The sequence below is a fragment of the Seriola dumerili genome, unplaced genomic scaffold, assembly GCF_002260705.1.
Source record: "Seriola dumerili isolate Sdu_G_001 unplaced genomic scaffold, Sdu_1.0 BDQW01000002.1, whole genome shotgun sequence".
Lineage (NCBI taxonomy): Eukaryota > Metazoa > Chordata > Actinopteri > Carangiformes > Carangidae > Seriola > Seriola dumerili.
The window spans coordinates 7,624,021-7,650,561 of record NW_019174257.1 but is presented as its reverse complement, the minus strand read 5'-3'; the positions used below and the strand labels follow the sequence as shown (position 1 = coordinate 7,650,561).

The window sequence follows — 26,541 nt, the reverse complement described above, 5'->3', positions numbered from 1 at the left end:
AAATTGGGATGAAATGATGCATTGATTCTCCTCAAGTTTCTTTTTTTGAAAGGCATGATGAATTAGAGCAGACTAATTAATTAATAAATATCTTCCTCTGCATGTCATTGAGCAGGAAAGGAAATGGGAGGAACGTTTAAGTAATACACAATAATCACTGGTTCCTCTGGGCATTGATCTGACTCGGAGCCTCCCTCCCATCTTTCCTGCCCAGGAATAGAATATCATACCACTGTACAGATTGGCTAGTCCAAAGCCATCAGACTGACTGACTCATTGCAAAATTCACTCTTTTTTTATCCTTTCTTCCACAATTGCCATAGTCCCCAGTTTAATTTTGGATATGAGTAGAAAAACCCAGTTTGCCTGATGTTTATTGGAATGTCTCACCACACTAGAGTGCCATATTGTGATGAATATGATTATGAACAACATCCTGAGACACTGGCACTGGATCCCCTCAATTTTGATGAAAGCATTCTCGTTCCTATATTTCTTGCCATAATTCAATTAACCTCCACTAAATAGTTGTGAGCACAACTTCCCTAGACAAAGGGCTGAGTCTGTCTGAAATGATTGCTAGGTTTGAGCCTGGCATAGTCAGTCGGATGTACAGTAACAGGCCTACATTAGATGCTAATGCTCTCTGTTAAAGCTGCTTAAAAATGTATGAGTCTGTTTTCTCTGAATGCCTGAGTTGGTTGGTCCTCCATGTGACCCTCTGTGTGCTCTGTATAAGAAAAACACTTGTGTCATAGCGATTCAATTTGCATTATAGTGCAGCGGGCCGTCCTCTCTGCCTTTAGGTCAGACTTTAAAGTTTAAGAGGTAGTAACATATTTTGGGAAGTATGTTGCGTATTTGCTTTCTTGCCGAATGAGTTGAATGATCTTGTCCCTGTGCTCAATGTGAAGCTGCAGCCAGTAGTCAGTTAGCTTAGCCTAGCATAAAGACTGGAAACGTTGGGAAACGGCTATCATGGTTCTCACCAAAGGTAACAAAGTCTGCCCACCAGCATCTGTAAAGCTCACTACCAGAGTGGTAGTAGTAGAGTGTTATCAGATTGCTCAGTGAACTCTTGGTGTGAAAGTGATTAAGTGCATTTCCCAAAATGTCAAACTCTTCCTTTAAGACATTACCGTTGGCACTTTTTTAAAGTGTTTGACCATGCTGCCTCAAAGCTATCAAACGTTTTCAAAAATGCTATGCCGCTGCATTGACCTCAAGCGTGGTCCAGACAACACAGAAATGACCACTTGTGTGTGTTCACATTGTTGCTGTGTGTAATCCAGGTCCCTTTGTTCCATGTGTTCATCAGAAAATCCTCTCTCCACTTTGGCAGTAGCCCACTGCTCAACAAGGAGGTCTGTTCACTCCACAAAGGCTGCTATTCACTCCACCATATTCATCATCACCACTCGCTTATTCATAATCCCCCCCCCCCCCCCCCCCCCCAAAAGCTTTGACAATGCTCAATTCAGCCAGTTAGATAACCAGTCTGTGGTTGTCTGAAGGAGTAGTCTGCATCGACCAGGCATGAAAGGATTCAACACTGGCTTCCGTTCATAATTATTACCTGACTGAAAAGCACACAGCATCATTTTCCTCCTTTAACCCCAGCTTTATAGCAGATATGACAGCTGAATCCCTGCTTCTCACCCAAATTAACCAGCTAACCCACAATGAACCACCGATTAGCCTAGTTGGCAGAAAGAAAGCGAGAGTGAGAAATGAAGGAGGCAGATTTAGCGAGACTAAGTGTGCAGCAGAGACAAAAAGTGATGTAAAAGAGTGAAAGAAGAACGTACGGGGAAAAGTCATACTTCAACTATTCTGCTGTGTGAACGCTGTGGTCCTTTTTCTTCCCACATAGTCTTGCCTCGTCCCTCTCTTGGCTCGGAGCCACGGGCGGCTCCGGTGTCACATGTAATCTTTGTTATTTTGAAGCCAAGGACGAGTCTCTATTATCCTCCCTGCGCCTGTTAATGAGGAAACCAGAGTTCTGACATCCACCAGCATTGACATCTTCATCCTATTTGTCACAAAGACAGAACAGACATCTCCTATCGCCCTACTGTGGAAAAAAAAAAACACTCCTTATCTCAATTGCATCACATACAGGTTCTCTTATCTCAAAACAGGTCTCCCTAGTAACGTTTTTAGCCAAGCTATTAGCGTGGCTCTAGGGATGGCAGTGTCAGCCGGTCAGTCGGTCCACCACCTTCATCCAGACTCATATCTCAAAACCTATTCAATGGATTGTCATGATGTTTTGTACAGACATTCACTCAGGTCCCCAGAGGATGAAGCCTGCAGAATCTCCTTTGATTTTACCTTTTTCCTCTGTAGTGCCATATTGAGAGTGACATTTTTGGTTTTCAGTAATATATCTCAACAACAATTTTCAATTTCTCCAATACTTTGGTTAATGACGGGATACCTGCTAAACGAATGACATGGCCTTCTGTTTTGTCTGAGCTGTACTTTGCATTTATGCCACGTTCACTTCATATCAATCAGACCGACATTACGAGTATCTGAGTGGGAAAAACCGTGCACGCCAACCACCGACTTGTAATTCAGAGTCTGAGATGTGAGGAATTTTCCGGCAGCCACAATATCTGTCACTTGGTAAACTATAGAAGCTTCAACAAACAGCGGACAACATGGCTGCAGAGCTGCCATCACTAGACAATTATATCTAATCAAAATCCAACATTAACTCAAATCATTCAGCTAATTTAAGAGGAGCTGAACTTTGTTTTGTATCTGACTTCACAAAACACTACAAATATGTAACACCACAAAAGGAGCTAATTTAGGCTAGTCATCCGGTATGACTATAAAGCTAGCAGAGTGGGAAACCATAGTGGAATAATATGTTAAACACCCACAAGCTGGAGTGTTGGGAGGTTTACCTGTTCTTCCCCTCGTGCTAATATTGCGTGAATGCATGCACATGCTAATTAACTCTTGTAAGGATGGTAACACGCTGAACTAAGATGATGAACATAAGATTTTACCAGCTCAACATCAACATGCTAACTTTGTCACTGTGAGTATGTTAGCATGCTGATGAACCACCTCACAGAGTCACTAACATGGCTTTCTCTTTCTTTTACTGTTCTGAATTAAGAATACACTTTAGTTGCGTTTGGAGGATTACACTGAAGCTGTCCTGTGTCTGTTATTAATTGGGATGAATGTCATGCCGAGACTGTCTCAGCAGGATTTATTAATGGCCGGAGAAAGAGGTTTGTTAATTAGAAGCAGGCCTGATTACAGCCTGATTGCAATAGGGCTTTGAAACCAACAGGAAACCAGTTGTGATTTCATGCATTTCAAAAATGCAAAACACGGCTAGCATTGAACCTTGCTGACTGTAGCTTGTCTTTGAAAGGAAACGCACAGCATATGATTGTTCACGTTTGTTTACCTTCAGTTCTTTCAATGGCAGTATTTACCACTGAAGCATCAGCACTGTGTTGGCCCAGGTTTTTCTGTATCACCGTCAAGCATCCCCCCTCTTCTTTCCCTCTACCTAGTTTGAGGACATCATCCACAGAAGCTACACGAAGATGGCAAATACCTCTTGAGACGGTCTGAGTGAGAGGGAAGAGGAGAGCTGAGAGAGAGAGAGAGAGAGAGAAAGAGATAAAAAAGAAAGCATAGAAATGAGAGACTGAAAGATTCTGCCCAGGGGGGCTAAAAGAGAGGATTTGGATGAGAGAAAGAGGCAGGGATGGTAGTGGCAAGAAAAAAAGATATAAAGAGAGAGAGGGAGAGACTTAGAGGGCCATGGTGTGGAAGAGAGGAGCAGGCTGAGGTGGAAAAAAAAAAAAAAAAACGAAGAGAGACAGGAGGAGTGCTCTGATGCAGTGGGAAGACGGGCTTTCATATCATCTGAAACTCCTCTGTTTGTGCAGCTGCCAGTGGGAAAGAAAGATGCAACGTGGAATTGGAGATGTTTGCACCTGATTTGGTGCCTGAATGTATGCAGACTGTGCACAATACCTTGCATTGGGAGGGTGATGTGAGGTGGCCGTTGCGACAAGCAATAAAGTGAGTCAGTGTTTTGGAAGTTGAAGAGAGCAGGAGAGAGGAAGTAAGTGGGAGAAGGAGAAAGGGACAGATAAGAGGAGAGGTGGGTTATATGGTTTGTATTTTTCCCTCAAGACATGTAGGCTGCTGTTGCAGAATCCACAGCTTGATTCACATAATCTTCACAGGTGGAACGGTCTGATTTGGTATTTATTTCAGACGTTTCAGCTACATGATCTGATGACTCAGTATGCATACTGTTGTCGCCTTTCTATGTACTGTATGTACATTTGTGGTGATGTGATGTTCTTTTTTTTTTCTGTTTGCATATCTGTGTGTGTTTTGGTGTGTGTGTTTGTGTTTGTGTGTGTGTGTGTGTGTGTGTGTGTGTGTGTGTGTTTGTGTGTTTGTGTGTATATAGCTAGGCGTGGAGTTGGGAACAGCTTTGAAAGGGCGCTGTCCGTCAGTAGTGTGTCTGTGTGTGGACTCTGTACAGGACGGAGATGATTCTAATTAAGGAAATTGTTGGGTGTTTGAACCTGATTAGTCTCCATGTCCCACTTACTGATGTAATCGGTCTAATAGGGCCATTTGTTTCATTCACACACTCAGTAGATGTGACGATGGACATGTTTCCTGCCTGTCTTATTGTTTGAGGTCCGCCCTCTGTGTCTGTTGGGAGTTCTGTCTGTCTCTCCTCCTTCTTATTACTTCATGGCTGTGTGTTTGTGTCTGTCTATCTCTCGCTCTATTAGACTGGCTCAAAAAAAAGTCAAAATTGAAAATGACTCAGTGCTGCGAAGATATAAGTCCTGCTCCAGTCTCCAGCCTCCTAGGAAATACATGCTGCCACCAGGCAAATGTCCTCAGCATCATACCAGTGTGGTAAATGTGCACTGCAGGCCTCAGAAAGTCAGAAAGGGAAACATTTTGTCTCCAGTGTGCAGGCAACTGTTAATAGCTGTTCCATGACAGGCAGCAAAGGAAAAGTATTTTGGTCTTTTTGTTTGTTTTTTACCTGAAGTGAACCTAAGAAAAGATCAGTTCCGCCTTTGCTGTTCCAACTATATACTGCATTCGTGAGTGTGAATCATTTTTTGTTTCACTTTAATGATGAGTGCACACAGTGACCAAGAAAGGCTTTCATCAGGTGAAGTGATCACCTGATTACACCTGTAATTATAGACCATTGGTGGTGATTCAGGAAACATGATGCTATCTCATGATTGGATATTTGGTTAAACAAACAGGGGAACTTTATACCCAGTTTAAATCCAGGGTTTCTTCCGTGTATAATATTTCATCAAGACCTAGATACTTAAAATACAATCTAATGTCTTACTGTCACCAATCCTCTGTTCTATAGTAAGTGATGTGTTTTATAACTAGCGAAGCAACAATAGCAGACAGGTGAGATGTGCTGCCCTGTCACTGATTGGCTCCTGTGCAAAACCCTAAAGCAATTACTGCTCATCACTAAAGTGTATATCAGTAAAAAAAAAAAGAAAACAACCTTGCAGGTCATCACTTTAGCTGACACATTTTCCTTCTGTTGCACACCATACTGCATTAGGCCACTCGTGTTACCACGACTTTCACAGTACAGTATCTTCAGGAATGACATTATGCTGTAGGCCCTGAAGGTCTGTCGTACAGAGTGCTGCCACTCAGTTATAGCTGGGTTTTTCTTTATTTTCTTATCAGTTTGATGAATGAATGTTGAATGAGAAAGTGAATCCATCTACTGTAAAGGAAAACCATAGAAGCTAAAGGCGTCATCTACTTCAGTAGTTAATTCTCATAGATAGACAGCATTCCCATATTCAGTAAAGCAGTATACTGTGTGAAGACCTTTTGATTTAAGGTGACTGTAGCAGACAAAATGTGCTTACTAACAATTCATAAATTACCCTGACTCAAAATATGTCTGTTTGGTTTGTTTTCAGTATTATAAACCTCAACTGAAAGTACACTGTACATGCTTACGTAGTTAACAACATCACTGACCTGATTGACATTCCCAGCTACAATATGTATCCTTCAAACTTGAGTTCCAAAGATTCAGCAGAAAACTTTAAACAACTTCTACCTGACTGAGTCAAATCTTCAAAGCTGACCCAAAGCTGCTCCAGCCGGGCATAAAGAGCAGCCAGTTATCAAACACACTCACACAGCCAGCAAAGACAGTGAGTGCATCATCAAGTCTTTCCTTAAGTGCCTTTGACCTTCATTTTTAGTGCTTCGCCTGAGTTTCATCACTGACTTACACCCTATTAATCTCCTACTTTTATATCTCCGGCTCGCACACTTGCACATAGACAAATACCTGCACCATCACACACACACACACACACACACACGCACACACACACACACACACACATTGTAAACACCCCACAGAAATGCTTCAGAGAGCGACTCAGATCAGAGAAAGACACCCCGCTTGTTACGACAGCCTGGCTGCTGTCTGATAAGCTTTCGCCCTGGAACAGTCGTCTCGCTGTGAAGGCCGTGAGTAATACAGGCTTTATCTGCATCACCCCTACTCCTGGGCCAACCTGCTCTACAGCAACCTGATTTCTGTTACGGGCCTAAAAAGGGCATTCAAACTCAGACATTTTCAGATTTTTGCCAACATAAACAACATTTGGGATCATTTTCCTGTGTAGCTGCTAGTACATTATATACACAGATATAATGGACTGTCATTTAAAAGATAGATAAAAGGGGGAAGACTCTTTAAACCTGTAACTTTACTTTAGATCAATCTGTGGAAGAGAGTAAAATGTGTTTACACTGTGAAATCCATCTTACACTGCATGCACAAATCATCTGGCACTCACTCTTTTCACGGTGAGTACTAATGAGGTAAAATTAGGGAAAACCATCAATGCACATTGATTACCCTTGGTAAATCAATGGAGGAGAGATAGAGTAAGGATTGTAACTATGTTACTCAAAACAAGAAGAAGGTGCCCCTGGTATTTTGTGTTTTCACTGAGCTGCATGTTGCTTATATAGAAAAAAAACCAAACATCTATGATCAATATTTTTTATAATAATAATGGATCACATGGCTACTTGAATGTGAAAGGGGTCATTTGTAGTGACAAACCTACACAGAGTTATCAGCCGACTCTGCAGCTCCCCTCAGCTGTACAGAGCTTTATAGCTTCATTCAGCGCTTTTTGTTTTTGAGCCTGCAACTTTACTCTTCTGACTCACACAACATTGTGATCAGTGTCATTTCAATACTTCACTGGAAGCAACAACAACCTTCTCCATGGAAGCTGAGAGGGGGTTTGTTTGTGCTGTGCAAAAACACAGACATGGAGACACAAACATGACGCCCTGGCCTAATCTGTGCAGTGACACCTTGATGGGTGATGTATGAATTACTGTTTATGTTCAACAACACAACAAACACAACAAATGTGTGCAAACGGTCAGTATTGGGGCTTATAAATTGAAGTATTGTGGAAGTGTTTAAACCAATCTGCTGGCTGTTCCAGGAGTGTGTGTGTGTGTGCGTGTGTGTGTGTGTGTGTGTGTGTGTGTGTGTGTGTGTGTGTGTGTGTGTGTGTGTGTGTGTGTGTGTGTGTTGCCCTCAGCAAAGAATACAGGACTCATTAGAATTGCTGTCATGTCGCAGCACTGCCTGCAGCATTTCATCCGAAGCACAGTGGAGCGGGCAGTCAGATTTCAGTATCTAGAAGTACCACTCGAGATTAAAAAGTCAAAAATACCTTTTTCTGTTTCCCGTTTGACGTGTTGCGATGATTGAAAATGTTCTTCAGAGGGGAAGAGCAGTGTGGAACCAGATAAAGTTGTCACAACCTGTTTGTAAGTACTGAAGAGACTTCCTTTAAATAGTAATGCTACATCCAAGTCAAGTTCTGTTTGCAGCTGCGACATGTTTTGAGTCGTCTTGACAGAAAATATCATCTTCAGCAAAATACTCTATGTTGATGGTTGAGTTTTAAGAAAAGGTTGACAAGTCCTTAGATACAGTATACTGGGTAAGTCTTTTGTTGTGCTGGTGTTGTCTCTGTGTCTGTTATTTTTACTTTATTTATATAGAACATTTTAGGTGCAAACCTTGGTGCTTTCCACGGCAGACATGGGGAACAAAAAGAGCGAGATGAGCAAATAAAAAGTGCAATATTTGAAGGTAATGTTCAAATATGAGTCTAAAAGAGAATATGAAAGTGACAGATATGGAAGGAATATGATTATAAATTGCATAAAAAAGAGCAGAATTATAACAAAGCAGTAATGCAAGTCTAATAAATAAAGACGGTAAGAGAAGACACTAAAACACTGTCATGATGACTTTTGTGCAACTCTTTAAAAAAAAAAAAAAAAAAAAAGGAAATATGATGCTGCATTACTTGACTTTTATCAGATAAAGTTGTGTTGGTGAATGTGTTACCATTCAGCACCTCCAGCAAACATGAAGCAACATTTGCATTCATTTTATTCAGTTGTATTTCTGGCCACCTGATAAATGAAAACTAAATATTCCCTCTCCTTTTTAGCTGTTTTGGTCTCAAGCAACTCCTGAGGAAAATATCAACTAAATGTTTCATTAGGTTCACTAGCTGGTCGCTGACTTCGTCTGTCTGCCGTTTGGCGCCGGACAGGCACCTTCGACAGGGTATGTTACAACTTTTTTACCTGAAAACAGCAGACCACCAAAAGACCATCCATCCAACTACAGGGCTCTGTAAAGCTGAAGGGTACTACAGAGTTGGGGGAAAAATCTGTGTTCATCACTACTAATGACCATCTTCAATCAAGCTCAATAATTTTCTCCCCATTGGTTACATAAATATCAGTTCATGCTGCTTCAAAAACAGAGACTCACCCCATCTGGAGGACTGGTGCGATATCACTTATGAAATATTTGTAATGGAAAGAATTACTTCCTCCATGAGGCTTCAGCAAACCAAATTTGAGAACATCTGGAAGGAATGGAAAATGTATATTTCCCTGAAACGCCCTTTTTTGTTTAAGCTTGTTTATTTAATTCTTTTATCTATTTATTTATTTATTTCTATTAAGGTTTTTTTTTATCACAATGGAACACACCCTGTTTTCTTGTTCTGTTCATTTTTATAATTACATTTAAAAAAAAAAAAAACAAACCTGAAAGCACTGATCACTCTGTAAAAGGAATTAACAGTGGAGACTGTGCACTGTTGCTGTCACGTGGTTCCAAATAAAGGAAGCAAACCAAAAAAAACAGAGACTCTGCCAACAGACATTATTTTTTATAAAAATAAACCCAAGTGCAATAAAACACTGACTTGAATTTGTTGGCTCAGAGATCGTGCTTCAGCTTTATGTTGCATGTTGGTGCTTTGGTGTGCATGTACATACATAATGTCAACATGGAAACCAATAATGTTCTGTGAAAAGGACCAGCAGGCCTATTTCTGGGAAATCTTCGCTCTGTCGCCGCTGTGCTTCCAGGAAGTAGAGGGACACACTGGTGGTTTTTATGTGACAGGTGTTTATTGGCTCCACAGAACATAGATGCAGGGTGATTTACAGCATCATGCTAGAAGTGGTGACATCATGGTTAAATTTACAGCCCGCCATGGCTTTGACCTTCGTGAGTGTGCATGTTGTGTGCATTCACTTTTGTAACCATGTAAGCAACACCTAAACCAGTTGGATCGACAGTAGGGTCACGTGTAAAAATAATATGTAGCCTTTATAATTTGGTTTTGTGTCTCTTTCTTGTGCTCATAGAGATCCAAAATTTTCTACTGCTCTCAAATATGTAGACATAAACAAATAGTATATCCTTTTGATGAATGTTTTGATGCTACAGTAAATGTGCCTGTGTGGTATCTTCAGAAAGTGCCCCACTTTCTGCCTCCTCTGACGTGCCACGCCTCAGCAATCACAGGCCTGTTGTGGGACAGGCATCCTCTCCGGGCGGCTGTCATTATCATTCAGGACCCAGGAAACAGTTCTTACAAACTGTCCTCTGACAGCTGAACAGGGTCCGAAGCTTACACTGGTTACAGAATCACTTGGTCCTGTTTGAACTATTGGCACTGCTGCTTTTCTGAAGTACATATCAGTGGGAATATGAGACTGAAGAAGGTCAGTGACAGATGAATGAGGTGTGAAGATAAGAGTCCATTTGATCCTGGAGGCAGAAAATGGATTTGTCTTAAAAAAAATATAATTTCTTCCATGACGTATCAGTATCCAACCTGAGAGGACATACAGTATATACCATGTATTATTTACCTTCAGTCTGCTGCATTAAGGGCGACTGTTATAATGTCACATTACTGTTTGGCTTCAGTGCAGCTATTTTTGGAGCGCTGTTGACTTCAGGAATAGAGACAAGGTAATTCTACACAGGCGCTGACTGCATGGCTGTTTATTCAGCAGAGTTGAAACTTTTACCTATTGTGCCATGAAACCTGAAGAGTGATCTTTTATTATTGAAGGCTTGTATGTGAGCGCCCCTGAGGCTCAGGACACAGCACAACACGGTGAAATACCTGCAGTAACGTGTTGAGTTGATTGAGATGAGTGTCTGTGTGTGTGTGTGTGTGTGTGTGTGTGTGCGTGTGTGTGCGTGTTAGTGTGTGTGTGTGGCAGTTCAGACAGTGTGGAAAATGTGTGGCTTCTGGCCTTGGCAGGGCAGGATTAGTTCTGTCTTGTGTTGAGAGGTTAAGGGGCGTGACATTTAAATCTGTCCCATCGAGAAGGACGACTTTGTGTGTGTGTGTGTGTGTGTGTGTGTGTGTGTGTGTTGGGGCAGCAGGGGTAAGACTTTTGGAGGGGGGGGTTGTCGAAAATGTTAGAAATGTCATTGCTCCTTATACTGTTTCACTTTGAAAAGGTGACACTCTCTCTCTCTGTCTCTCTCTCTCTCTCTCTCTCTCTCTCTCTCTGTCTTTCAGATAAGTTGTTTGGAAAGCGGCTGCTGCAGGCTGGAAGACACATCATGTCTCATAAGTCTTGGATGAAAACGGTGCCCACAGAGAACTGTGATGTCCTCATGACTTTTGCAGGTCAAGCGCTCAACACACAAGCACACACGTTTGTATATGTGAGGACGTCACTCACATCCCTAGTCCTTAACCCCAACCTTAACAATTATAACAACATGCCTGAGGTCAACCCTTACTGCAACCTAATGTGCTAATTTATTAATGTGCTAATTGTTTTGACTTTCAAGTGTGAATATTTGTGGATTTTCTTGCTCTTCTAAGATATTAAACTAAATATGTTTGGGTTTTGGACTCTTGGTTGGACGAAACAAAAAAAATGATAAAATTGATTGATTGAAAAAAGAATTCATTGATGAATCAATAGAAATAATGCATCGCTAGAAAAAAATGCAAATCACAATTTGCCAGAGCCCAAGGAGCCACATTCAAATGACGTTTGTTTTGTCCAACTAACAGTCTAAAACCTAAAGTTAATCAGTGTACTTTCTTTTCTATTTAGAAAAGAAAACAGCAAATTCTCACAACCGGGAAGCTGGAGCCAGCAAATGTTGGGCATTCTTGCTTGAAAAGTGACTCAAACAATTAACAAAATGGCTGCAGAATAATTTTCTGTCCTATCGACTGACTGTTTCAGTACTAGCAAACGCTAATGCTGAGTCTTGGCCCTCAAAGCGCCCTGTAAAGAAGCGAGGACAGGCTGTAATGTCCAAACTTTCCAGTATCTTCACTCTTAAGGTCTAAATGTTGTTCGTTAGAAACTTAGATCACACTCATGCAGACACATTTAAGATTATACAGTTAAACACATATTATACCTTCTATTTCCAGGATTACTAGGAAGAAAGCAATAATCTTTTATTCAGTCTTCCAAACCCCAAAACATCACTGAGCAGCAGAGAAAGTTTTCAGCCTTACTCTGCTGCAGAATGAATCATTAGTTATACACTGTTGATGACAAAAAGGATGATTATGATATTAATGTTGATGATATTCAACTTTCTTAGCCATGGCCTAGAGATTAGAGTAGCAGCTCCTCTGAACCAGTTAAGAAAGCAGAGAAGAAAAGTCAATCTCAAGCGTTTGAGTGTGACACTTCACCTCCAGCTGCTGCTCAGGAATAAATAACACAAGACTGTGGGAGTACTCGGCAGCTCCAGCGTACAGTGATGCGTGGGTATGGTTGAAAAATGTATTTTTATTTTTTATTTCCTGCCACAGACACTACAGATGACCACACGTTGCTATGGCTACTGAACCACATCCGGCTGGGAATCCCAGAGCTCATCATCCAAATTCGACATCATAAGCACACACGGGTCTACGCGTTCTTTGTCACTGCTACATATGAAAAGTAAGAAATCTGCCCAGACTGTTGAGAGTTATTTCATTCATTTGTCTATCTGTCATTTATTTTTGTGAGTTAAAGATGTTCATCACAGTTTCCCAGAGCACAGGGGGGGGACATCTTCAGATGTCTTGTTTTGTCTGATTACCAGTCCAAAATACTCGATAGATAGAGAAGCAGCAAATCCTTTCATTTAAGAAGTTGGAACAAGTAAATGTTTGATTTACCTGATAAATTATTTAAACCAACAATTATTCAATCAATATTGCTCTAACCAACAGTGAGAGATATGAGAATGAAATCAATGTTTTCATTTCCCAAAATGAAATTCCAAAATGATAAAAAAAAAAAAATATTCCCCAAATGTATGAAGATACTTCATTTTGATGGCTCATGTTATCCCTGTCAGCTGAACACATCCTTGAGCGTGATGTCTGCTTTGGTCCCATGACCTTTTCCAGGTGGCGCTGTTCCTGCTGTGTTTACTGTAGTCATGTGAATGAATCATCCTGTCATCCTGGACAGAAAACAGGCAGGAAGTTACAGCTGTAACTTTCCTCCACAGAGACAGGAAATGAATAAACTGGGTAATGAATAATGCAGTATATCACTTCCTCGAGTAGTTTGAGGTTTTACTTATTTTTAAATGCTATCACTGGAGTTACAAAAATATCCCTGTTGTTCTGTGCTGGTGTAAAATTGTACCTTCATTTATCATGGTTTTATATTTAGCTGCAGCTATAGTGGGCACAGCAGTTTAGCTCATACACAGTGACCCATTAGTGAAGCTGCCATGATGCCTGGTGTATCAGCACCACTGCTCTGCTTCTGGCTGCTGTGCTGCAGGTTATTTAAAGTTTTGCAGAGGGTCGGAGTAAGGCTAAACAGTATGGATTGTATTCGCTCTGATTATGCTACCCAGCCATTGTCTCTTGTTTTGAAAAAAAATCCCCAGGGGAACTGGGGACGAGCCCAGGGTCATTTTAATCTCAGCGATGACTTTGGTGTATAAATACTGAGAAATACAATCCAGCAGATCGGGGTAGCACTCGTTGTTCCATACTGTATTTCACCACTTGACAAATGTTGAGTCCTCTCTGCTGACTGTGCATTCAGCTAAAAAAAAAAAGAGTCTTGACCAAACCTTTTAATAGAATAGAAATGGCCAGATGGCCAGAAGGAAAGACAAAAGAAACAGGGGGAGTGACAGAGAAAGAGAGGGATGAGGACAGGAAAGTAAAAGGAGGGAGTGAGGAGAGGTGATGTGGTGGGAGGATGGAGAGAGTGCTTTCTGAAAGTGTGCTACTAGATTTTTAAAGAAATGCTCAAGGAAAAATGATTCCTGTGTGACACGAGGCACAAACCCCCTCCCCACCCCCCCACCCCCACTCTCACATACACACACCTACTGTTGGATAGGTTGACCTACATTTTACGTGATAGAAAAGATAAGCCAGAAAGTATTCCGTCCACTCACCTTGGATAGTCGTTCCCTTTGCCTACTGAAGCAGTGAGAGTTTTTTAGCTGTGTGAGAATACCAGAGCTCCAGGTGCGTCACCCTCCGCATGCAGGCTTGTGTTTTTATCATGATATCATCTGAAGCAGCATTGTTCTCTCCCCTATGTTCTTGTTTTGAAAGAGATCAGTAACCAGCGCCGAAATTGTGTGCTGTGAGAGGGGTATGAGACCAGCATCGGAACAGCTGGAGACATGGGTTCAGAGCTGTTTTGTGTTTTATTTTCAGAATGGCTCCAATTGTTGCTTTGAGAACAACTTGAGCAGGAAGCACAGTTTTGGCAATTAGCATACTCGGTGTGACAGCCTCTTTTTCTTACCTGATATCCAACCCATTACTCATTCCTCAGCTCTGACTGGGCACTTTACAGCATGTCGTCCTGTTCTGCTGAGTTTCTACATTACACCTGATAGATACTTGCTAAATTAGCATAAACCTTATGTGCAGCGTTCCCCCTCAGCAGTATTCTGTTCTCTTACAAGGTTAGCTTTGTCCACACATTGCCTTTGCCTGCATCTTCAAATTAAGACTCCTGATATTTGGAAAGAGAGTGTAAAAAGCAATAAAGGTTTTGATTCAATAAAAAAAGGGGGGGATCTCATTAAGATTCTTGGCAGCAGCAGGAGCTGCACACCTCTGAAGAGCCTTGTAGTTATTGGCTTAGATTACTAAGCAGTTGGTTTAAATAGATACGGCATTGTTTTTCCTCAGAAAAGGACTTTTATTTTGATAGTGCTGCACACTAAGCAGTATTCAGCGGTGATACAGAAGCTTACACATCGCATTTCTGCTGTAATCCATCATAGTGCTGAACATACTTCACTGTCCTGCTCCTCAAAGTGCCCAGAGCTGCCTGATGGATGGATGTTACAAGCCCACCTAGGCTGAATTCCTGTATGTGTGTGTATAGACTATATATACATGTACATGTGACAGAGAGAGAGCGAGAGAGAGAGAGAGAGAGAGAGAGAGAGAGAGAGAGAGGTGAGCTGTCAGCCTGTAGGGAACAGAGGGCGTGGTGCTGCATTATTACTGCGATTTCAGCACAAAGCCGCTGGGAAGGACAGAAGGAGAGGAGAAAGGAATGATGGGATAAAAGAGGAGGTGGGGTGTGGGGGCTGGGGGCAAAGGAGAGGACTCTGGGAGATAAAAGGATGGAGAGTGAAGGGGGAGGGAAGAGAGACAGGAGGATGGAGAGGGTGGAGGGGAGAGGAGACACAGTGGCTGGAGAGGAGGAGGAGGAGGAAGAGAGGAGACATGGAGGAGGGGTTGATAGGAAATGAGATGATGAGAGAGAGTGATGAGGTTAAGACATTAGAGGAGAGTTGAGCTGACTTAAATGCTGTAAGGGTTCATCCATCTCTGCTTTTTTCTGTGGAAAACTGGCCAAATAACTGTAGTAACTTACAGTAGAATGTTTACTACACAGCTAAAATTGAGTTTTGTAGAATTTTGTTCAGCCATACACAAAAGGACACGACTAACTATTATTTTAATAATTTTTTTTGGTTGACAAATTCATTAATAGTTTATTCTATAAAATGTCCAAAAACCTTTCCCAGAGTACAAGGTTACATCTTCAGACTGCTTGTATTGTCCAACCAACACTCCAAAGTTCACCATACATTTTCAGTGATAAAACAGTAAATCCTCACATTTCAATCACATTTGAGAAGTTGGAACAAGAGGCATTTGGTATTTGGCATATTGGCTTCATAAATTACTTAAGAGAATAATCGATCATCAAAATAGGTGTTTATTAATGTCAGCATTAAACAAGAAATGTACAAGTCCCTCACATTCAAAGACACAAGATTATTAAAAATGGATTTTGTACCAAAGATCAACAATTTACACCGGGATAAATGAATTTCTGAAGTCAAGTTACCAGTTTCTTTACCAGCAGCAGCCCCAAGTAGACCAGAAAGCATTGCCTCTACAAGAGATGACCTGAATAACGGGAATGACTGCTTCCTTTTTGTCAGCTGGCGAAATAACTCTTGCTGTTACTATGCAGTCACTATCAATACTGCTCTCTCCACCTACATGCTGTAACGGTGTAACTGTCAGCTGAGTGCAGCAGCTTGAGGCACATTATCTGTGGGTTATTGACAATTCTGAGAACCAGTATGTAGGCAAACACTCACTGACGCAAATGTTGTCAAGACAAGTTGAGGTAACGCACAGAAAACTGAACACCTCAGATTGAAGAAGTGTCTTTTTTGTTCTCTCTCTCTCTCTCTCTCTCTCTCTCTCTCTCTCTCTCTCTCTGTGTCCTGCAGTTTGTTGCGAGGAGCTGAGGAGATGGCACTGAGGAAAGCAGTGAAGCCCGAGTTTGGGGGAGGAACACGAAGCTTCTCCTGTGAGGAGGACTACATCTACGAGAACATTGAAAGCGAGTTGTGCTTCTTCACCTCACAGGTCAGAGTCACACACATACACACACACACGCACACGCACGCACACACACACACATATGCAGGTAAACATGCTCTCAAGGCCTCACCTGACTCGCGCCTCTTGTTCACCGCAGGAGAGGCAGAGCATCATTAAGTACTGGCTGGACAATCTACGTGCCAAACACGGGGAGGTGCTTCATAATATCAACTTCCTGGAGGGCCAGCCAATTAGTAAGCTGCTTATTTTTTTCTTTATCACAACAGTGTCACTAGACGCCTGGCGATGTTTGTGTTTGTCAAACAGAGGACAGTTCCTGAAGGGCTTTGGAAATAATCCCTCAGTTGGTTTGGGTTTGAAATCCTGAGGAGACGACTGTGATGTATCTCATTGTTTACTGCAGCTGATAGTTTTAGTTTTGTCTTTACATACTGCCCTGTTACCTGTTCCTCTCTGATCTATCTGTGTTTCTCTTTTTGAACAAATTAAATTTACAATAATTCCATCTTGCTTTATTATTCTCTGCAGTCCCAGAGCTGAGCGCGCGAGGTGTGATCCAGCAGGTGTTTCCTCTCCATGAGCAGAGGATCCTCAGTCAGCTGATGAAGTCCTGGGTCCAGGCTGTTTGTGAGAAACAGCCCTTAGGTCGGTACATCAAAACACGAATGGAGACACACACTAATATTAATGTAATACTGTTGTACAACCACAAGACAAAAGAAGGTGCTTTTGATACAGTTTGAGTGACATACTTAGCACATACAGTAGTTCCATATTTACAACCTTTTATTATAATGTTTGTTTCCAATGATTTTACTCATTCTGATATTTACAGATGATATCTGTGACTACTTTGGGGTGAAGATCGCCATGTATTTTGCCTGGTTGGGGTTCTACACCACCTCTATGTTGTATCCTGCTGTGATCGGCTTTGTGCTGTGGATGCTCACCGAATCAGATCAGGTGAGAGACTGTTATAGCCTCAAACAGCTTTAATCGCCGACCACCACCGAAAAATCACGTTGCTTGATCATAGTCTTGAGCATCTGTGTTTTTGCGTTTGGGGCCTTCCAGACTAGCCGTGACATCTGCTGTGTGGTGTTTGCGCTGTTCAACGTGGTGTGGGCCACTCTGTTTCTGGAGCGGTGGAAGAGGAGGGGCGCCGAGCTGGCGTACAAATGGGGGACTCTGGACACGCCCGCTGAATCCCTGGAGGAACCACGGCCTCAGTTCCGGGTGAGAGAAACTAAAGCCTCCTGTCCTCCTTTCTTCTTCTCTTCTCTTTCAGGCCCTGTTTATACTTTCTTTGTCTCTCTCTCTTTGTCTATCTCTCTCTCTCTCTCTCTCTCTCTCTCTCTCTCTCTCTCTCTCTCTCTCTCTCTCTCTCTCTCGGCAGGGAGTCAAGCGCTGTAGTCCCATAACAGGATGTGAGGAGTTCTACTATCCTCCGTGGCGGAGGCGTGTCTTCAGGTGGCTGGTCAGCCTGCCCATCTGTATCCTCTGTCTCTGTTTTGTCTTCCTGGTCATGCTCATCTGCTTTGAGCTGCAGGTCAGTCAGCTGTCAGCATCTGTTGTATACCAGTATTTTTGTGGTCAAAAATCTCCTTCTCCATGTATCTGTCCTTGTTTAGTGTCGAAAATTTCTTTTGAGGGTGGTTGTAGTGATGCCACAAACCTGTTAAAAGTTAATTTCTTTGACGGCTGTATAATATAGACTATACAGACAGTGAGTGGAACCTAATGTTAATAAAGCAAGAGAAAACAACCTCACCTGCGATTGTGTCTCCGCAGGAATTTGTGATGGGGATCAAGGAAATGCCCCGGCTAGCTCGCTTCATCCCCAAAATTATGCTAGCTATCACTGTGACCGCATGTGACGAGGTGTACAGGAAAATTGCCTGCTGGCTCAACGACATGGGTAAGAGTCAAGCTCCTGGAGTGATCCAAATCTACATTCACATTAAGACCAGAGCATCTCTTGTAGCAGATAATAATCACTAAAATTGCAGGTTAACGCTCTTCGTGGATCAGTTGTAATCTCTTGTAAACTCTAATTAGTAATTTACTTTTTAATTTCACAGTGTATTACATTGTTTATGAGTGGGTCTGGAGGTATAAGAGATGATTTTTATTCCACAGAAAACTATAGACTCCAGAGTGCCTATGAGAAAAATCTCATCATCAAAATGGTTCTTGTGAGTGAATTTTCATAATATCTAAAATACCCATGCGATTTAGAATCTTATTATTTTTTTAAACATTTCTTTTCATATCATTTTCTTTTTAATGACACCTGGCATTTCTTTCTCTTGCAGTTTCAGTTTGTAAATTCTTATCTCAGCCTTTTTTACATTGGATTCTACCTCAAAGACATGGAGCGCCTGAAGGAGGTAAGCAACATCCCGGCTCTAATGCCTCAGTGAATCTCCTGGCTTCCAACGTGTGTTGTTGCAGTCTCCCATCCTTAAATACTTTGCTCTCTCTGCTTCCATGCATTGATTTCCATAACCATCCATCCACGCATCCATCCATTTGTCCATCTGTGGAAGATGCTGCTGGTCTTGTCTCTGTTAAGGAGTCTGCAGCGGCAGATCCGGGTGAATGTGCTGCCCTCCCTCTTCCTCAAGATCCGGATGCTTGTGGTCTCTGTCCCTTGGTCCTCAAGGGCTTTGCTCAGGTCCAAAGTATGACCCCTGTACATCCTCTGGGTGGGAGGTCAATGGTCCATTTCTGACCACCCCCTGTCATCCCTTTGCATGCCACGTTTGAACCACGCAATGAACTAGCAGCCTGCTTTTTTAAAAAGTATTGTTTTTTGCCTTCTGATTGTCTCTGTCTGGTAAAAGCTCGCAACTGCAAATTTGGTCTTTTCTGTCGTTGTGAAAACTACATCATTTGGAAACGTGGCTTTCACCAGACAGCAGTGACAGATGAGCTGCTTCATGTATTGATATTTTAAATTGTAGGTGGAAGATTATGTCTGGTTGTTTAAATGATTGGTGTTTTCATTTCTGACCGACTGAAACCTCACAGCTCATCCTTCCATTTTCCCTCCATTAGGCCCCCTCACCAACATCGTTCCTGGTTAAAATCTTTGAGTAGGTTTCTTTTGCTTTTCCGTTTTCATCGACATGGTTATATGGGGGTCAATGTGTATTTTTTTTTTTTTTATAGGTCTTTTCCTTCCACGCAGTGGGAAGGTGTGAATTTTTCGATACAACTCTCACCACTCATTCCTCAATTTCTCACTCAGTCTGTCAGTTTCTGCTCCACTCTCCGCCGGAGTGCCACCTCACTCAGCTCGTTGTAATGTGTTAGCATCACCCGACTTCATTGTTTTCCCAAGTCTGAGTACCGACCGATACAGCCCGGCTTCTACAAATATTTGTCAAAGTATATTTACTTCTTTGCTAAGTCAATCGGTCCACTTTCTAAAGAACTGCATGAATACGCAAGAGTAAAATAACCTTAAAAAAGTAAAAGGCAGACATGACTTTTCTTGGATCCAGTTAATCTTCATAATGTAAATAAATAGCTGCCTCTGAAGTAAGAATAACCTGGCTAAATCGTTGCAAAAACACTGAAATGTCTGAAATGAAAACCATCTGGTGTTGTCAGCTTGATTCTGCCAGTGTCTGACTCTGACATATCTGTGCTGACTGTTCCAGTAGGTAGCCGTGGGAGAACAGCATCTCCTTCTCTCCATTTCCGAGGTCTCCCATCATTGAGTGAAAATAACATTGTGTCCATGTCCTTGTCAGGAATTCATTGTGGTTTTGCGTTTGCATTCTGTGCGTCAGCATTATTTGACTTGGGGGCAATTGCTTTTAGATTAAAGGATTGTAAGGTTTGTGATGCAGTTCTTTAAATTTTTCAGAGTTAAAGGATATGTCTGGTGTTCTGTTTTCTTTTGGCCAAAATGTCTCTCAGCTCTGACAGTATTTGACATGCTGTGTAAATTGCAATAAGGTCCAACACTATAAAAATAGACTCAAGTTTTAATAAACTGGAATACCCTTTAAGTTAAGCATATCGGTGCTTCCTAAAGTCTGTCATTTGAAGTGTATCTGTTCTTCGAGGTTATGAGTATTATTGAAAGGCCTTCGATGCCCATGTTCATCAGTCATCATCTTCAATTCAACACATGCCATTGAAATGGCATTAACAGTGAATTAGATGGAGCATGAAACTGCAGCTGCACTGCTCCCACTTGGTTCTTTTAAACATATCACACCTGTGGACACATCCCAGTCAAGACATTTTTAATGCACTAGGAAACGTTCAGCAGCAGTTTTCTGTCTGAAGTGATTTGCCTGTGGATAAAGTCTGCATATATAATTTTGTTTTGATTGATTTGTTCTATAACGATGTGTCCCACTGCTCTCTCAGCCTATGATCATATCCTCTCTTCTGTCCCGCTGGTCCTCTTTCTCCCCCCTCCACCTTCCTCTCACCCATTGTACCTGAAGCTGTTTGCATTTTTTTTCCAGGGAAGCGTTTCTTTCGAATGCTCTGGATTATTCAGTCACTGTGGCAGCTCATTTCTGTCCGTTCTTGTCAGATGCTGGCCACTCTGCTCATCATACGCCAGTTCCTTCAAAATGTGAAGGAGGTTCTGCAGCCTTACCTGTATGAGCGCCACAAGCTGGGAGAGCTTACACTGCGAGCTGTGTGGGACCTGCTGCTCTCGGTGCTGCTAAAATATGCCCGACTGGCAGCTGGGAAAGCCCAGATCTCTCCCACTGACCAGGCCATGCCAGGACCTGGACTGAGGGGCACCAGGCCCGGGCTGGGGCAGCCAGAAAGAAGGTGAAACACATTATTAAAACTCAGTTTCAATTAATAAATGCAGTAAACATACACTTTAGTAAAATATGCATGTGCACTAGAGTAAGTATTAACATTTGGATGTCAAAAACAAGTGAAATTAATCCTTTGTTGATGCAATTTGCAGCATGCTTTTAGAGAAGCGATCAGTGTGATGAGCAATGACATTTATGTGTTTGCAGTTGTCACTTACACCAACACTCAGAGTATTAGTCACTACAAACAGACGTGGTTGAGTTCAAATAAAAAGCCACTTAATCTGTCTCTGCCTTTGTCTGTCCATTTGCATGCAGTTATGATTGATGCTGGTCAGACACTGAGTAAATAGACCATCAGGGAACCTCTGTGAGCAGTAAATGTACACGTTGACGTCTGTTGGTCTCTTCAACTCCTCTCAGGGAGAAGAAGTGTTTAAACGGGGGATGCGGGGTGCCTGATGAAGACGAGCGAGGTGAGAGGGACGAGGCTGACAGTGGGAGGTTCAGTGAAGGGGAGACGGAGGAGGAAAGTCTGATCGACTGTGGTCTGAAGCTGAGGAAAGTCAGCTTCATAGAGAAGGTACAATACAGTGTGATAACATAAATGTGTTAATCTGCTTATACTGTAGCACTTTTATCATTTGTTAAAAAAAAAAGATGCTATGCAATCAGAGTAACAATTGTTATTAGTAGTAATGGTAGTTGCTGATGATGTTGCTCAGGTGGACAGAAGGCCAGTCTGCAGTGGGCCCCCCATGGACAACAGTTTCCTGGAGGAGGGGAGCCCCACTATGGTGGAAAAAGGAATGGACCCTGCCTCTGTGTTTGAAATGTGTGACGACGACGATGATAATGGCATCCATGATGTGAAGGAGTCCAGTGGGGGAGGGACAGGGGCGGCCGAGGGAGTCAATGCTGCTGCCGTTTCTGCTGCCGCTGCCGCCGGCACCGCTCCGCTGCCCTCTGGGTCTGAGAGCAGCACGTCGCTGCGACACAGAAGAAGAGGCCGGAGCACTGAGAGACCCGAGCCTAAAATGAAAAGGGAATCATGGATGGACCCACCTGAAGAGAGAGAGAGCACCACGCTCACTCAGGCTGAGATGGAGAGCTGCATGCAGACTTATGCTGTAAGAAGGCCCGGATACTTCACCTCATCTGTAAACTGTGCACAGAGTTTTAAAGGGTGATACTTTGTATCCTTTGAAACCATTTGAAGATAAATTCCAGTATTTTTGAACCTGGGTGTTATCCTCATATTTTTGTCCATTATGACTATTAGTCATGGAAACAGGTTACTCATCACCTCTGTTGCAGACATTTGAGAAGCGCAATTTCAGGAAAAAATTATGTTAATTGGTTTACAGAGGTCCCACTTATTTCTAAAAAACTTCAGTTGTACCAAACTCCTATCAGGAGCATCCATTTATTGTAGAGTGGCAGGCAAAGGAAACTGCACAATGTGTACCCTGTCATTTTAAAAACTTGCCAATCATCATCTCTCATTTGCTACCATGTCTCTAGCATACACACAAGCTAAATAGAGAGTGAGCCACGACTTTGCACTACTGTAAACAAACCGCTGTGTGTGGAAGAATAAGGCAGCTAGCAAGTTGACCAGGGAGTAGATCCACTTTTCTTTGACGTTCACAGCAACAGGTAGAAGGACTAGTCCCTGTGTTTCATTATGGTCTGATTCAAAAACGGATGATTTGTGTTCAGGTAGATTATTAGGAAAGCTGATTGACTTTTGATGATTGATTGTTGCAGGAATCCTTCTTTCCAAAATCTCTAAAATGGATGAGTAGAAATTCTCATTACTAATAGTCATAATAGATAAAAGCATGAGAAAAACATCCAGCCTGACAGAATTTGACTTAGTTTTTTCATGAAACTAAGATCGTGAAGATTTCCTCTGTAGAATCTGCCGCATAATATAGCCTTAACATGAATCATCATCTACAGTTGCAGATGGTTTAGGTTCAAGTCAGAATAGATTGGAAGTGGTTGTAAAATCTTGTATAATAGTAGGTAAACAACTTGGCCATACATGTTGCCAGATGGGGATCACTTGACTGAGTCGTCATACTTACTGTAGGTCAGCACTGCAACATGAATCCATCACAATCCCTCAGCCTTCACAGTTACATGACACCTCACAAGTGCCAAGAGTGTAAACTGAATAACACTGTCTTATGTTACAAAAAAATCATAACTGACTATATGACATATGACTATGTCGTTGTTTAGTACTACTGCACATTGATTTACTGTACAGAAATGCAGTCTTGTCTTCTAGCTGGCAAATACTAGCATTCAGTATATACAGTATGTACCGGGTAGAGCTTTAGTGTAATGATCCATTTTGTCCCTCTCAGGACACCTTCCAGGACTACCAAGAGATGTTTGTCCAGTTCGGATACGTGGTGCTCTTCTCCTCAGCCTTCCCTCTGGCTGCCATGTGCGCTCTCATCAACAACATCATCGAGATCCGCAGCGATGCCTTTAAGCTCTGCACTGGTCTGCAGAGGCCCTTTGGACTCAGAGTGGAGAGCATCGGCCAGTGGCAGGTCAGGGAGACCCACTGTGAAAGTTAACATGAGCTCATGAGATTTTTCTGCCTTTCCTGGAAATTGACTGAATTCATTTTCACCCAAACAGTAGTGATACTGCCAGATGCACAAAAACTGGCTTTGAAGGTTAAAGAGAATCGATGCTCGTGTAAACAGCACTAACGTTAACTACAGTATGTAACAATGGCATGAAATCAATTCAGTCAATCTACTGATTTAATCGGTTAAATTGCTGCTAATATCTAATGACAAAAATTGAACTGAACTTAATTAAATGATTCTCTGTTCTCAGCAAAGCATAAAGCCATTTCTAAGAAACAGCAGAGCTGAAATCGGTTCTTTTTTTCCTCTTGTTCAGACTGCAATGGAAGCCATGGGCCTGATTGCCATCATAGTGAATTGTTACCTGATTGGTCAGTGTGGTCAGCTACAGCGTCTCTTCCCGTGGCTCAGCCCTGAGATGGCCATCATCTCTATCGTCATCCTCGAGGTTCGTTCCCTGCGAGTCGGTCTGAAGTGCTTAGAGCAGTGCTTTTCCAAACTTTTTCTCTGGGCACCAGCATTTCCAAGTCACCCGTTTTCTTATGACCCAGCACAAAATTACTGTTAAAATGTGCGTGGTATTTAAACTGCAAACACACATGAACGTCCATGTTACTCTGTTAATTACAGAACACATCATCCTGTGATCCAGAAGATTTAAAGAAAATTGTTTACAGGAAGATGTGGTGGTCAATCAATACTATATACATATATCAAATATCAGATAGTGTGTTGTGTGCTTATGGTAAATACAGTATGTGCTGATAGAGCACAACTGAGCATTCCAGCTTCTCTTATTGTGGGGTCATCTATAGACACCCAAACCAGAAGGTGTCTTACAACAACTATTTCTTCAAGTGACTGAAAATAGCACAAGAGAAATGCTGTTGAAACCAAATCAAAAATAATGTACATGAAATATACAACTCTCCATGTTTCTTCCACTACTTTTAACATATTTTGGAACTTGTTCTGTCAGCTGTGCAGCTGTATATATTAAGGAAAAGCCTACAGCTCTGTCTTGGCCTGGTAAAGACGTCAGGCCCATCAGAAGGAGAATTTCACGGCTCAAATGTTGTTTTGCAAGAATTAGTTCAAGTAACATCCCCTGGAAAAAGTATTCTGAAGCACTGTGATCTGTTTCTGACTGGGATTGAACTTTCACGTAGTCATTGTTTTGTTTTTATCTCTCTGTCTGTCTGCAGCACTTTGCCATTCTCCTGAAGTACATCATTCATGTGGCCATACCTGACATTCCTACCTGGGTCAGAGAGGAAATGGCTAAACTGGACTATCAGCGCAGGGAGGCCTTTAAGGTAAATTTTGAGACCATGTGAGAAAGTTTAATTTGAGAGGAATAAAGTTGAAGAGCTTTTCAGGCAGTTTGAACAAGCCCTCAGTAGACTCCATCTGTACTGTAATATAATAAAAAATCTATAGCCAGCTTGTGAGCCAAACTTTCTACTGGAGACATGCTGTGCTGCAGCACTGCAGCTTTCTTTCTGGAGATTATTTGCTTGTCTAACACTTCTGGTGATATTTTAGCAACAACACTTTTGAGAAATACACATAGAACATAGAAAAGAGATTAAGCTGTAGTGGACCCTGCAGTACCGATGCAAAGTTCTTTCTGTAGTAAGGGATTTGTTAGATGGTAGCACTGCAGTATGGTAATGGTTAGTTGGCTTGCTGCTGATTCTAGTAAATACATTGTGGGAATGTTTCCCTTCCTCTGCAGAAGCATGAGCGGCAGGCACAGCAGCATTACCAGCAGCTGCAGAGGAGGAAGAGGGAGGAGGAGGAGAGGCAGAGGCAGGCGGAGCATATGGCCCGCAGGGAAAGGGAGCGGGACGAAAGCAAGGGTGACTCCTCTGGGGATCACCACCACGACAAAAGTCATGGCAGCAAATCACGCCCCGGGGGAGGAGGAGGAGGGGGTGGCGGGTCAGACAAACCCAAGAGGCCCAGCTCTCTGCTGGCCAACAATAATGTGATGAAGCTGAAACAGATCATCCCACTGCAGAGCAAGTTCTCCTCAGGTGGCGCCCGCTCCCCGCAGTCGCCCACCGGCAATGAGCCGAAGCTGCCCGGGTTCCTGAGCTTCAAATTCCTCAAGTCACCTGAGAATAAGAAGGAAGGTGCTGCGGTTTCAGCGGCTGCCGCTGCAGCCTCTAATGCCACAGCAACAGCCTCCTCATCATCATCATCATCATCATCATCTTCATCATCAGGTAGCAGCTCTCAGGAGCGTTCTCAGTCACCCAGCAAAGCCTTCAACCCTGGGAAACTGTTTAACTTTGGGAAATCTGAGGGAGGGACATGTGTGAACGGGGCTCCGCTGCCCAGATCTGGGGAAGGATCGTCATCACAGACATCGGAAAGACAACCTTCCAGGTCTGACTTGAACGGCGTTCCGGACGAGATCCCCTCGCCTGGAGGGGAAGAGTCCGAGAACGGACATTCAACAGACTTGGACACGGCCGGCTCTAAAGTGTAGTAGCTCCAGAGAACAAACTTGTCTTTGGTTACATCTCAACTGAAGAAGTGATGTGTTTACTGTGAGGAAAGGCCTGACCTACCCTCTGTATTGTCGTAGGCCGTGTGTAGAAGTACTTGAAGCAGAGAGAGGAAAAGATGAAACTGATGAGAGATGATCGTTGTTTTGGTTTGCTTTTTTGCTGAGAGACAAAAAACAGGCTTTATAAGAAAGAAGTAAGCCTTCCTATTATGACCGGAAAAAAACACACACACACACACACACACACACACACACACACACACACACACACACACACACACACACACACACACTCCCTTACATACACACACAAACACACACAC

The 26,541-nt window shown here is 42.5% G+C and overlaps 1 protein-coding gene across 1 annotated transcript in view; it reads left to right on the top strand.

Annotated features, from left to right (window-relative positions):
- The window catches only part of ano8 (anoctamin 8), a 33,592-nt gene extending 7,395 nt beyond the window's left edge, over nucleotides 1-26,197 (top strand). Inside the window, exons 2-19 of the mRNA XM_022765257.1 lie at nucleotides 10,974-11,084; nucleotides 12,243-12,375; nucleotides 16,169-16,307; nucleotides 16,420-16,516; nucleotides 16,812-16,928; nucleotides 17,119-17,246; nucleotides 17,358-17,519; nucleotides 17,680-17,832; nucleotides 18,075-18,201; nucleotides 18,423-18,478; nucleotides 18,599-18,673; nucleotides 20,845-21,092; nucleotides 21,509-21,668; nucleotides 21,811-22,215; nucleotides 23,464-23,655; nucleotides 24,017-24,148; nucleotides 24,906-25,016; nucleotides 25,439-26,197. Of these exons, the coding sequence (XP_022620978.1) occupies nucleotides 10,974-11,084; nucleotides 12,243-12,375; nucleotides 16,169-16,307; nucleotides 16,420-16,516; nucleotides 16,812-16,928; nucleotides 17,119-17,246; nucleotides 17,358-17,519; nucleotides 17,680-17,832; nucleotides 18,075-18,201; nucleotides 18,423-18,478; nucleotides 18,599-18,673; nucleotides 20,845-21,092; nucleotides 21,509-21,668; nucleotides 21,811-22,215; nucleotides 23,464-23,655; nucleotides 24,017-24,148; nucleotides 24,906-25,016; nucleotides 25,439-26,197 (3,305 nt within the window). The remainder of the gene's footprint in view (nucleotides 1-10,973; nucleotides 11,085-12,242; nucleotides 12,376-16,168; nucleotides 16,308-16,419; nucleotides 16,517-16,811; nucleotides 16,929-17,118; nucleotides 17,247-17,357; nucleotides 17,520-17,679; nucleotides 17,833-18,074; nucleotides 18,202-18,422; nucleotides 18,479-18,598; nucleotides 18,674-20,844; nucleotides 21,093-21,508; nucleotides 21,669-21,810; nucleotides 22,216-23,463; nucleotides 23,656-24,016; nucleotides 24,149-24,905; nucleotides 25,017-25,438) is intronic.
- Nucleotides 26,198-26,541: the final 344 nt, after the last annotated feature.